At 29.2% G+C, this 12,720-nt stretch overlaps 1 protein-coding gene across 2 annotated transcripts in view; it reads left to right on the forward strand.

The window, feature by feature from the left end:
- LOC142327293 (PAX3- and PAX7-binding protein 1) overlaps positions 1-12,720 on the forward strand; it is a 74,510-nt gene that overhangs the window by 9,068 nt on the left and 52,722 nt on the right. Inside the window, exons 2-4 of one of the 2 annotated variants that reach the window (XM_075370196.1) lie at positions 2,255-2,439; positions 3,633-3,777; positions 10,886-10,994. In XM_075370196.1, the coding sequence (XP_075226311.1) occupies positions 2,255-2,439; positions 3,633-3,777; positions 10,886-10,994 (439 nt within the window). Of the gene's footprint in view, positions 1-2,254; positions 2,440-2,498; positions 2,801-3,632; positions 3,778-10,885; positions 10,995-12,720 lie in introns of those variants that run through there. The other variant, XM_075370197.1, reaches the window with a different exon arrangement.

Genomic DNA, 12,720 nt, shown 5'->3' on the forward strand with positions numbered 1-12,720 from the left:
CTTAGCATGAATATGGTAGTCCTGTAACTGATGAAAGTGTAAAGATGTAAGTGTACCAGTAAAACCTTTCATAGATTAAAAATTAAAACAATTTTATATATTGTGTATCAAATAAGATATATTGTATATATAAGTAATCAAAAAACTTGGTGGTGGTGGTTTGTTCTCTAAAAATATTTCTTTTTTTGCAATCCATTTCTCTTCAAAATCTTTTCTATGGTATGGTGGTTTTTACTTGAAAAAATTTCTATGATTTCCTCAGCTGTTTTGAAAAATTTATGTTATAATCTAAAGACAATTGTTTACATAAAATAGTATTTCTTAATTTGTTTCATCATTTCACTGTCACGTTACTGGAATTTTACTGGAGTTCTTGTAATGATTTTTATGCTCATAAAGTTATCAGCTTCAATTGGGAAAAATTTTTCCATAACTCATTTAATGTTAATTTTTTATGAATTCAGAAGTTAAAACATAATATTGTACAGAATAGTAATTTGGTATAAGTATAAAGGATTCTGTTTACAGTTTTGTATTATTTTTAGTGAATATAAGCAAATTTTTCTGGTTATGCTAACTGTATGTGCCATAAAATTGGTTGACTGCTTGAAATAATCCGTTTAAATTAAGAAACTACTATATTGTGTTCTTGCTTAAAATCCTTTAAAAAATATCTGTCAGGACAATTTTTACTTTCTGTATGGTCTTGATTATAATGAGGTTGTACCTTACTGTTCATGTTAACCTGTCCAACAGGTTATATTTAACTAATCTGTGGATTAATCATGAGTTAAATAAATGTTTATTACAAGATTGTTATAACTGAATTGTTATGTGTGTAGGAAGTATTCTGATTTTTGTGATTTGTCAGGTTATTACTGTACTCTATAGCACTTTGATTTATAAGGGCAGGCAGTCAGCTTGCAGTGGAGTTTGTTGTTGCACCTTTTACTGGTTTTATGGTAGGAGAAGAGGTCACTTTATTAAATCCAAAATGGCAGCTTCCAACATTGTTCCATTTTGGATTAAAATTCATTTAAAGATTTTCTAGTGGTTGAAGCAGCTTATTTGTATTATTTACATTAGGTTAAGTATTATTATTAGGTTTTTTATAAGAAGTGACTTTTTTATTACCTCAGTTTGTGATTATTATTATGACATACCTAAAATTGTTAAGTAACGTGAAATTTTTATAACATTTTTCTTGATACCAGAGTTATTAACAAATCAACCATCTAGTTTTCAGGTAGAAAATTTTCCCAACAATTTTTTCCAGGCATCATTTTGATTGGCTTTTGAATTCTGTGGCTGAAGAATTTTGACAGAGATCCTTAATTTAAAGTGATTATTTTGCCTAAATAATCACTTGAGACTTTCTAGATGGTGTAGATCATTTTATGGAACTGTTCAAAATGCAAAAATGTTAAACTTCGTCTATGTTGACTTGATATAGTGCATATATTTAAAAAAACAGGTAAAATGACTAGCATTACTGATGGTGTTTCTTGCTTTCTTAGAATGTTACAGATATTTTAGATAAAGGACAGATATTTTTTCATTCCTGAAAATTGGATTTTGGTGTGATTTATTCAATTTTTGCTACTATTTTTTCCATCTGTTAGTTGAGTATTATATCAAGAAATTAGAAAGAATTTATATTATTTGAGTCTAATGAAGCATTGATGGGTGTGATAACCCTAAGCAAATAATACTGACCCAGCCCAGCCCAGCCCATACATGTTTTTATTTCTTTGTGCACTAATTTCTCATGGTTTTGTTATCACTTTGATCTGTGGGCCTTTGTCCTTTTGATTTTTATTTTATGGAATTTTTTTAAAGTAGTCTTCAGTCATAAATTGAAAATATACTTAACTCAATTTCTACAATTTCAGTTGACATCACAGAATGGTTCAACCAGCATGAAGAGACTTGTTAAAGTATGTGATTTGATGCATATATTAAGCAGTTTGACCATTTTAATTGTAAGCAACTTTTCCAAGATTTATTTGAAATGATTTATAAATATAAAAAAATACAAGGTTCATATTAATTTTGTAGACTATTTAGTTTGGTTATGTATGTTACCTTTTTATGCTCTGTATTAATTTAATTTTGATTTTTAAGATGTGTACTTATATTCATAGAAATAAAAATTTAATATATTTTTAAGTAGCAAACATTTTGTGGCTTTCAAAATGAAAAATCCACATTAGTAAAATAATGCGACTGATAATTTTATATTTTTATTTTACAGCTGATGATGGGGAGATATTTCAAGTTAAAAAATCTTCTCAAAGTAAAAAAATACGTAAGTTACTGGATAAAGAAAGAAAGAAAAAGAAAGAACCAAAATCTGATGATAATTCGTTGAAATCACAATGTACAACTAAAGAAATCACTGTAGATGATGAAATAACTATAAAAATTAAAAACCCTTTGGTATGTTTGTATATATTCATTAATGGTTTAATTGGTACTGTGATGCTTTTAAAATGTTCATATATGTAAAAATGTGTTGCATATCAGTTTGTATATATGAATGTAAAAAGGTCTATTTCTTTAATGAGCTGCATCTGTTTGCTTTTGGATATGATTCAAATTTATGCCAAGTAGATATCTAAAATAATTCAGTGGGTGTCACCCCATTGTGATCGGAAGCAATAAAAAAATTTTAAAAAAGATCAGAAACCTTAAAAAATTTATAAGAACCAAACTTATCTACAGGAATACAATAAAATCAAGTTATAAGAGGAAAAAGAAAATCACTTGATTTCTGATGGTGGGATTCACCAGAAATAATGTAAGGGATCCCATGAGTGTAATTTTAATATACTAAAATCTCTTTTAAGTTTCTTAAAAATTGGTAGATATAGAATGTTGGATTGAGAAATATTTCAATAATTTATAAATAATTTTTTTTTTAAGATTGATAGAAATTGATTTAATTTTTTTTTATATCATGTTTTTCACATAAAACAAATGGTCTTTTTTATTTTCCTTTACTCTCAGATTTAATTTCAAACTATATTTTTAAAAGAATTTCCATAATTTAGATTCATTTGAAATTAAATTTTTATGATATTCAATTTGTTACCAATTTATTTGAATTATTATGTGTATATTTTTTATTTGTAATTATTTTAACCACGGTTTATATTTTTTGTATTTGTCTTAATTATTCTTCATGCACTTCATGCATAATTTTGTCATTTTATTTTAGAATTGTAATTCAACCAGTTTAGAATTGCCATCATGGATTGGGTTATTCATATTGTTGTTGCTAGGTTTTAATTCTGGTTAGAATAGGAGGAATCCAGTTCTATCTGATAAGAAACTCAATGATTAGTTTGGCTTTTCATGCGAGTTACAGCTAGGAAGAAGTCTCTGATTGGTCCCTGAGATAAAGTTGTCCCTCCCTCTTACAGAGTTTTATTAACTGATTACCCTACTGAGTAACAGAAGTTTCCAGGACGGTAGTAACTTCTTTTGGTACCAAACAAAAAAAAAGGGATGAAGAAAATTGAAATGGGATTGTGGAAATAGGGGGAGGGGATTGCCTCTGGTCGGGTAGGTTAGAGAGGTATGTTTTAAGTAACTGAAAGTTAAATATATTATTTATTTTTTGATTTTAGCCTGCAACCCGTATATTAAATGGAAAAGAAGCATTGTCTACTGTTAGTAATTTAAGTTCTGAAGAAGAGGAGGAAGAAGAATCAATGCCAGGAATAATGCGTCATAAGTTTTCACATCCTGATCATATGAAGCAATTGTTAAAAAGTAAGCTTTATTTTAGATAATTTGTCAATAATCTGAATGTGATAGCAGAAAAGAATAGTGTTTTATCACCTTATATATTTCTGCATTAAGAAAAAATTTAATAGTGTTGTTAGTTGGAAGCACAGATTTCAGAGATGTATTTCATTGTCTAATGCAGTACTCTTGGTGGATAGTAATGGTAATATGTAATGGTAGTAATATGATAGTAATGGTAGTCTGGTTGTACTGATTTTCTGATGTATCTTATTCCTTTGTTAAAGCAACTGAAGTTATAATTGTATTTTAATAATGCTGCTTCTTTACATTTCACTGAAGTAGTTCTCCCACTCGAGAGACAACAGTGTTAATATTTAAGATGATGTGGTTAACAGTCAACTTTTCTTACATGAAGTATTCAAAAAGTAGAGGTGGTGGTAGCAGGGTATATCATGCCAGTGGTGAGTCTTGATATACCCTGAGTTTTTTTATAATCACAATGATACTGGAAGAATTAAGATTTTATTCCTACAAAATTGATTTCCAGATAATGAGATACTGCGTTCCCTGATACTGTGTCTTTCTTTAGTTGATTATTAATAAAATTTATGTTTGATGTTAGTTGGTTGCATCTGCATAATTTTTTATTGTATATATATTTTTATGTTTAAATGATAGGGCTCATTTGTTTACACAGAACTTCTACTGTTCTTTCAAGTCAAATTTGAAATTATCTTGAAATTTTTCATATAGGTTCATTGTCAATGTTAATACTAATCAGTCATTACTGACAAAAGTAAAGACAGTGAAATAATAATAAAATAAATTTTAATGCAGAATGCACCATAAAAAAATGGCATAGTTTACTATGCCGGAAGTGTTAATGTACCTTCATAAATGGTTTATTAGAACTAGATACAAAAGGCTTAGAAAGATATATATACCCAAAATGTAAACAAATCACTAGCGTTGAATATGCTAAGAATACTTGTTAGCAAATACCTTGTTTTATATACATTTAAAACAAGGTATTCTTAGATTATTAGATAGGTAAAAGATGAAGATTATTGGTACACTTTAAGATTCAGTTAAAAGAAGGTTTAAGTTAACTGGAACAAGTCTGCAGCAGTAGTGTGTAAGGAAAAAAGCAAAGAGTGATAAACATTAATTGGCATGATAGACTTCATCTTCAGCTCTTAAGCAATATCTGTGTCTATCAAATAAGATAGTACACTTTTATAAAATATAAAAAGTTGAAAATAAAAATATATGAAAGTAAAGAATGCTCCTCTTTCATTAAAAAGTAAAAACTACATATTTTTCAAATCGAGTTGTGAAAAGGGCTTGTAATTTTTTAATTGAAATCAACTTTTTAAGATATTTATTGAACAAAAGCCCCATTTGTAGTGATAAATGTCTCGTGTTTTATATTTTTAGCCATATAAGCCTGTCATTATTTTAGTGGCTGAAAAATTCTTTTTTCCTTTTCAGTGCATTTAAATTAAAGCCTTCTTTAAAAAAAATAATATTTTGATTTATTCTAGTTAGTTAATGAACAAAAAGTATTAATTCCCATTCTAGAAATTGGAGAATAATACCAGAACCTGTTATTTAATTATAGTTAAAGTAAGATATGCTGATCATAGTGTAATTGATATAATTGTGTGATTACAACCATCAGCTCTTCATTTGAGTATAGTTGGATCATATTATTATATCTTATGATTTTAGGATATATCAGTTGTAATTGATATTATATATACAGTTAGTACAAAATGTTCCATGACTTAGTGTATAAAAAAGGAATTAGATTGTAATCTTGTGGGCAACGCTGTAAGTTGTCGACAACTTGTAAACAACATAACCAAAGCTAATTCAGTTTCAGTTAAAGGTTCTTGTGCTATGTCTGTTTGTGTGAGGGTATTTTTGTACCTGTTGTCAAATTTAAAAAAATGGAACATGTTAACATAAAAATCATTTTTTTGCCCGGAAAAAGTGCTTCAGAATCATTTTGAATGATAAAACAACCACATGAAGCTATCTGTTGTTTGCATGTGTTCACTTGTTTTGGGATGGTCAAATATCATTTGAAGATAATGAGAGATTGGTAACCAGTTGTAGTGATGAAAACATCAGAGTGTGCAGTATTCCGCTGCTGTCTACCATGATGTCCTGAAATGTTTATTAGACTGATTTTACCCGCATGCGACAGCATTTTCATAAAATCAAGAGTTGCTTCCTGCTTCATGACAACAAGTCAGGTCACACAGCCATCATTATGTGGCAGTTTTTGACCAGACAACAGGTAACAGTGCTGGACCACCTTCCATATTCACCAGATACAGCCCCTGCAAACTATTTTGTATTTTCTAAAGTCAAGATACTTGTGCCTGTGCGGTAGGCGTCAATAAATGCCATAGAAGAAAAGCATCCTAAAAGAATTAACATCACATCCTATTGAAGGGAGACTATTTAAAAAAAATATTATTTCAAAATTTTTTTTGTGTTTATGTACAGCGTCATTATTGGAACTTTTGTAGATAGTGTAAGTAAAAAAAGTATGTTAGTGGCATTTTCTCTAGATTATAGAAATGTTCATTCTGCTTGATTTATGGGTTCATTGTGTTCACTTATTAAAGTTTGCATAATATTAATACGTGGGTATACTGATATTGAGCATCATATTATATTTGGCCGTAAATGTTAAGTTAAAGAGAAGATTTATAAAAGTGGGTTTAATGTTTACTTAAAATGCACTTACTGATGAATTATCCATTATTTAACAAAAAATATGAATAGACTTGGCTCTCTTTCAATATAAAGTGTTTTTCATCCAAATACCATGACAGCAACTTGTAATGGTTCTTTTTTTAATTTAAAGATTGCATTACGGCTAGTGTTAACCCTTAAAGCATCAGTTGTTTTCAGCTAGTATCAGTCAAAAACCTCAACACATTTTTCAGAAAAATATGTCTATCAAAATTGACAAAAAAATATTAATGTGGACACCACATGACTTCCTTGTAAGCTTATTAAATTACTTATATACATTTAAAAAAAATAAAATGTATGTAAAATTTTATTCCATCAATAACTTATGATATTTTTTCAGATTTTTTTATTGTTATTATTTATTGTAAATATTTTTTACAATGAATGGTTAATAATTATTAATAAATCAATGTATTTAAATTAAAACAAAAAAAAATTAAAAAAACAAAGGAGATGTAGTCTGATTTGAACCGATGTGCCTTCCCTTTTGTAAGATCCAAATATTTCATTAATTAAAATTTTATTTGGCCATAACTCTGGAAGCAATGAAAATAAGTATCAATTATGATATATCGTTGAAAATCTATCAATGAGGCCCCTATTAATGCAGTTAAGAAAAGTTCAAAATCCAAATTTTTTGGATTTTTGGGTTTTTTGGTCCAGTTGATTGCAATCAAAAGGGGAGGTTACAACTAGATGTTACAACAGTCCTAAATCCAAAATTTCAACTTCCTACTGCTAATTGTTTTTGACTTATGTGAGCTACATTACGTACAGATGTCATGCCGGAACTGGTCTAAATGGATTCAGGGATGGTCATAATGGATATTTCCATGGAGATGTGAAAACCAAAATTTTTCGTTATCACAATACTTCTTTTGCTTTGTATAAGGAAGTAAAAAATAGTAAGCATTGTAAACATATATTGTATGATTATATATCATATATTTGTCCAGTAAAATACTAAAAAGGTTTATTCACTACAATTAGTCCACAAAATCTAAAATTTATAAAGTTTCTCTTAAAATTCAAATGTAACTGAATAATTTACGTTTTTACACTTAATTTCTTAAAAAAGCATGATATTTTATGAATAAAATTTAAAAAAATTATTGAATTATGTACAATATTTACAAAGTTACATGGTTTTTACTAATTCTTGGCACTTTCAACACTTATGCTTCAGAATGCTTTCACCATGTAGTCCTTTGTTGCAGCAATTGCAGGTATTCTTGATGTTCTTTTCCTCCCTTCCTTGGTACAAACACAACACCATGATTCCTTTTTTGGCATTTTTCTCAATCCAGAGGTACCATGAGGATTTTCTGGAACACCTTTCATTTGCAACCATTTATTTCCCAATATTTCAGTGACATTTATTGTAAAAGCAAGTTGTGATTTAATCTTTGTACCAGGATTATATTTCTTATACAAAATTTACGAGTTGAGAAGCATTCTAACCATAACATTAAATGTAACCTTCTTCCAGTATCACATTCTTTCATCCAAATATGTATACATCGTATCGGATGTATCAATTCTACCCAGTATTTATTGTTTTATAATTTCTGGTTTTGAAACAACTTCATGCCTTTGTTGTACATCCCAACCCTGTAGGGGGAAGACATCCACCTTATGACATTACTGGTCACCACACCACCCCCTCCATTCCAAGCCCTGAGGGGCTTTACCGGAGGTCGTCTTTTAGACCCTCTTAACTGATTACATCTCAGTCATCAGCTAGGCCTCAGTCGGGATGCCACCGATATAAATGCCTTGGCAGACATTTGCATCGGTAAAATACAAATCGAATTTCGCCTTCACGTAGGTCTCAAATGGACATCTTCACATCCAACCCATCATGATTCCCTCAAACTAACTTACTGAAATCGCAGAAGCGTGAACCCCGCGCCTAGTAAAGATTTGACAACACTGTTCGTGACTGTGAATGCCTCAGAGAACAAACGAGTTTAAAGTTAAATCAGCGCTACCCTCGTACCAATCAAAATTATGTTTTACGCAACATAGAAATTCAGACCTATACCCAATTAAGTCGACAAATTTAGGTCACCTAACAAGGGGAATGCAACCTCACTCTCCGCGCAGGAGCTGGGGACAAACCCAGCACCCCCACCCAGTCCCATCATGGTGTCTCGCATGGCATTACCAAGTCAGGACTGCCACCGGCGGAGGTAAGTCATGACCCCGGTCGCACGGCGGTGCAATCACCCCCACTAACGGGAGCCCCAAAGTCCTTTATTGAACAGTTAATATACATCAGTTGTTAAGAATTTGCTGGATAAAAGTAGAACAGGGGCTGTTTGAGATTTTTTCTCTCTAAGCACAAGCAAGCCACGGCTAAGAATGAAAATGTTTTTCGGCAACAGTAAATTTTCTGTTTCTTCTAACAGTGCCTATGATTAGGTACCAGACTCATATAGATATTGCAGCAAAAGTACTGACATGAAATCAACAAAAATGTGGTAGCCTTTATTTATATAGTTGCACGTTGTTAGCAATTTTTTTACTACAAAAAACCAAGATAAAATTTATTAATTTCAGTTTTATTTTTATCCCTGTTTGAACTTTTATAGGTTAAAAATCCTAAACAGTAATTACTAAAAGTCACACAATATCCAAAATTTAATCCCCCAATGATGATGTTTTTTTGTTGGGCAACTATTGTAGTAATGATGTGGGACTTTGTACAGACTAACTATCATTAATACTTATTTGTTCATGTGGTATATAATGGCAGCGGAATACATTGTTAGCATGGTCAACTATAGCATGATATTTAATGCAGAGATCATAATCTTTTTGTCCAGGAGGTGGACATTTTTCACTATTGACTAAATAGAAAAATGTTTAAAAAGTGAATCTGTGTGTGGATTTGCAAACCAAGGTGTAACCTGAGATGAGACTGTATTCCAGTGGCTTTCTGTGTTTACCCATATTCAGTATGCAAGCAGTGAATCCTTTTATTTCAGATTGTCATATTTATCTTCTTTTTATGCAGTTCAGATAACCTATCTTTATTTTTATTCAAATGTTGTTCAGCAGACCTACTTGTTTCTTTCACAATAAGTTTAATAAACTAGTTATAAATAACAAATAAAAATAATTTGATCAGAACCAATTACGGGTATATATTTTGGGCCAGAAAGTTCCAACAATTGATGTGGCACGACTATGTCATCTTCGGGTTCAATTATATTTCTATAACTTTCATCCTCTGATTCATTATCACTACACACATGGAAATGTCACTATTTTCTTAATCTGATCTACTATCACTTGATAATTCATATTTATTTTCACTTGCTGCAAAAATGTCTTCTGTATTACGAACACTAAGACTGAATCTGGCCATAGTTTTACAATAACAATTACAAATATACAAAAAACAAACAAAATATTATAATATACTTAAATGAATCTTCAAAAACATTTTAAAGGAATGAATTTACCACAAAATAATGTTAAAACAAAGAAATAAAACAAATAATCTTCATACAAACATCAACAACTAGCATTAAGCATGCAAGCGTCACGATTCGATGTGTAACTGTAAAAATATTGATGATTTTTCAGACAAAATATCGATAGATATATACAAACACTACCATTGTATTCATAGAATTGTAGGCTTTGCATTGATGTATGATCATCCAATCTAGTGGTTAAAATATGGGCTATGTTGACCTCTAAAGAGAGCCCTGATATATCAAGACATTGAGCATTCTGACTTTACAGTTTTTGATTAAAAAGTGCTACTAATAAAAGATAAAAAATTGATTATTCCAGCTTGATTTGATTCTACTATTATCCATTGATTTATAAAGTGAAACAGAAATTGTATGCAGTGTTGTGTGTTTATTGACCTTAGAAAAAACTGAGTGAATATCAGGATTAATTAAATTTAAAAAGTAGCATTTTAATTTCTTTTTTTAATTTGTAAATATCTTGAATAACTTTGAAGGTGTAAATTTATTTTCTTAAAAAACTGATATATATCTGTTTTTATTGCTTTTGTAATTCTAAGTAAGGCTCACCCTAATTTGTAAAATATTTTTCAAAAATATGAAGCCTATGGAAAATTTTCTAAGAGAATTAGTATTTTCTTAGTAAATTTTCTAAGTGTTGTTAATTTATGAGATAAATATATTTGGTTTCATTTAGGGTTTATATTTTTAACTTATTTGATATATTTTTAAAAGAAATTGCGTAATTTACAATTATTTGTTTAGTATTACAGTGTAAAACCTTTTTTAGGGATGATGCTATTTAGTTTTTTAGATGACAATTATATATTTTATTTTTCTTCTCTTTTGATTAAATATAAACTATTTTGTTACAGGTGGTTGTATCCCGGATGCTGCAATGATACACGCAGCTAGAAAAAGAAGACAAGAAGCTAGAGAAATGGGTGGTGATTACATATCTGTTAATAATGATAATGATAACAAGTATGAGAAATATTATTATATTTATTTTATTTTTTTTTTTTAATTTTATTTTCTACTTTCCTTTTCTAGATTAAGTTTATACCTCTGTAAAAAAGTACATTTAAAAAGAATTATTTTTATATTTCACACATTTTTACCAATTTCTTATTCAGAAATATCTTTGTCAACATTTTGATGTTGCTCACGTTACTTAAATTCTTTTTTTAAAATTATTTTCTTCTTTCAACTTAAGTTGTTAATGTCAATTTATTTTTGTTTATTTTGGCCAAATTGTAGACTCTGAGATAACTGTCTCTTTGTCACTTATTTATTCTTTTCACTTATTTTCCATCAATGCTTTTTACATTGCCTTATTATGAGTTTCATCATATTATAATTTAGTGGCATTGTACAGTACATATAGCAGTTTTGATGATTGTAATGATGTGCATCACTGTAAGCGATGGTTTTAAATGTTTAGCCCTACTGAATTAATTGTAATTATTCCATATTACTTAAAAGATGTTAAATTTAATTATTATTAAAAAAAAAAAAAAAAAATACATTGATCCCCATTTTGAATATTTGTGCTTATGTGCTCTTTGCACTAACATGGGCGGGAAATATGTCATTGCATTTATAATAGTCTATTTGTCTGTATGGTTTACCTATCTTCTTATTGGTAACAATTATTTTTCTGGTCTGATGGAAATTTGATTTGTTTTTTAATGTTTGTTGATGGTCAGAGTATCTTAATTAATACATTTTTATCCCTTCTTTGGTAATTTTGATTTCTAACTTCTTTTATATACCTGAATTTTCGACCAATTTTTTCTTGCATGATTATTAAAATGTCATGTCATTTGTTGAATTCTCCTCAGCTTGATTTGTAACTCATCAAAACTCTATATCTTGACATCTGTGTAAAGTACTGTGTATAACATGAATAGGTACCATCTCCTTCCAGTTGATTGACACTTTTTTATTCCATATTTGGGCTGTATCTCTCACTTTGATGAAAATATACCTTCATATAATTGTATTCTTCTGCTAATTTTACAAAGTTTTACATTGTTAAGATTTGGACCCTAAGTACTTGAAATTGCATACTGTTTTCAATGGTTCATAAATTTGTTTGTTATCTTTTCTTTCCTGCTATTTTGGTTATAACCATTGATTTGTATTTTTCCCTTACAAATCATTATTTTCCATTTTTTTTAATAATTTCATTTCACACACTTAAGTTTATCATGCTCTGGCTGTTCACTTTCTCTTACTATTGAAATATTTGTTGCAGTAATGTTTCATGTTTTATCCTTTTTATTACCTCACCCATTACTGTTATGAACAAAAGAGATGATTGTGCATGTCTCTGGTTTACTTTAGTTTCCTTTACCAATGTTTTATTAAGTTTCATTTAACATAATTCCTTTGATCATCTGTTCCAATTTCTCTGCAATATCTTTGCTTTTTCATTTCCTCTTAGAAGTCATTACTGTAAAAAAATCATATTTTTAACATTTACCTATTAATACTGTTAACTGGCTGCAGATTGTTATAGTGTAAATGGGCCTGAAGTGGTTTGTAATAATACCCAATTATCATTCTTTATAAGTCTTTTTGCAGTCAAGGTGTCTAAAATCTCTTGTTAAATAATCTAAATTTAGTTAATATCTAGTAAGCTGTAAATATTTTTCAAGAATTTTATGTTATTTAAAATTTATATATTAATTGGCATTTAAAATTA

This window comes from Lycorma delicatula, chromosome 7 (assembly GCF_047948215.1).
Source record: "Lycorma delicatula isolate Av1 chromosome 7, ASM4794821v1, whole genome shotgun sequence".
In the NCBI taxonomy this organism is placed as follows: Eukaryota; Metazoa; Arthropoda; class Insecta; order Hemiptera; family Fulgoridae; genus Lycorma; species Lycorma delicatula.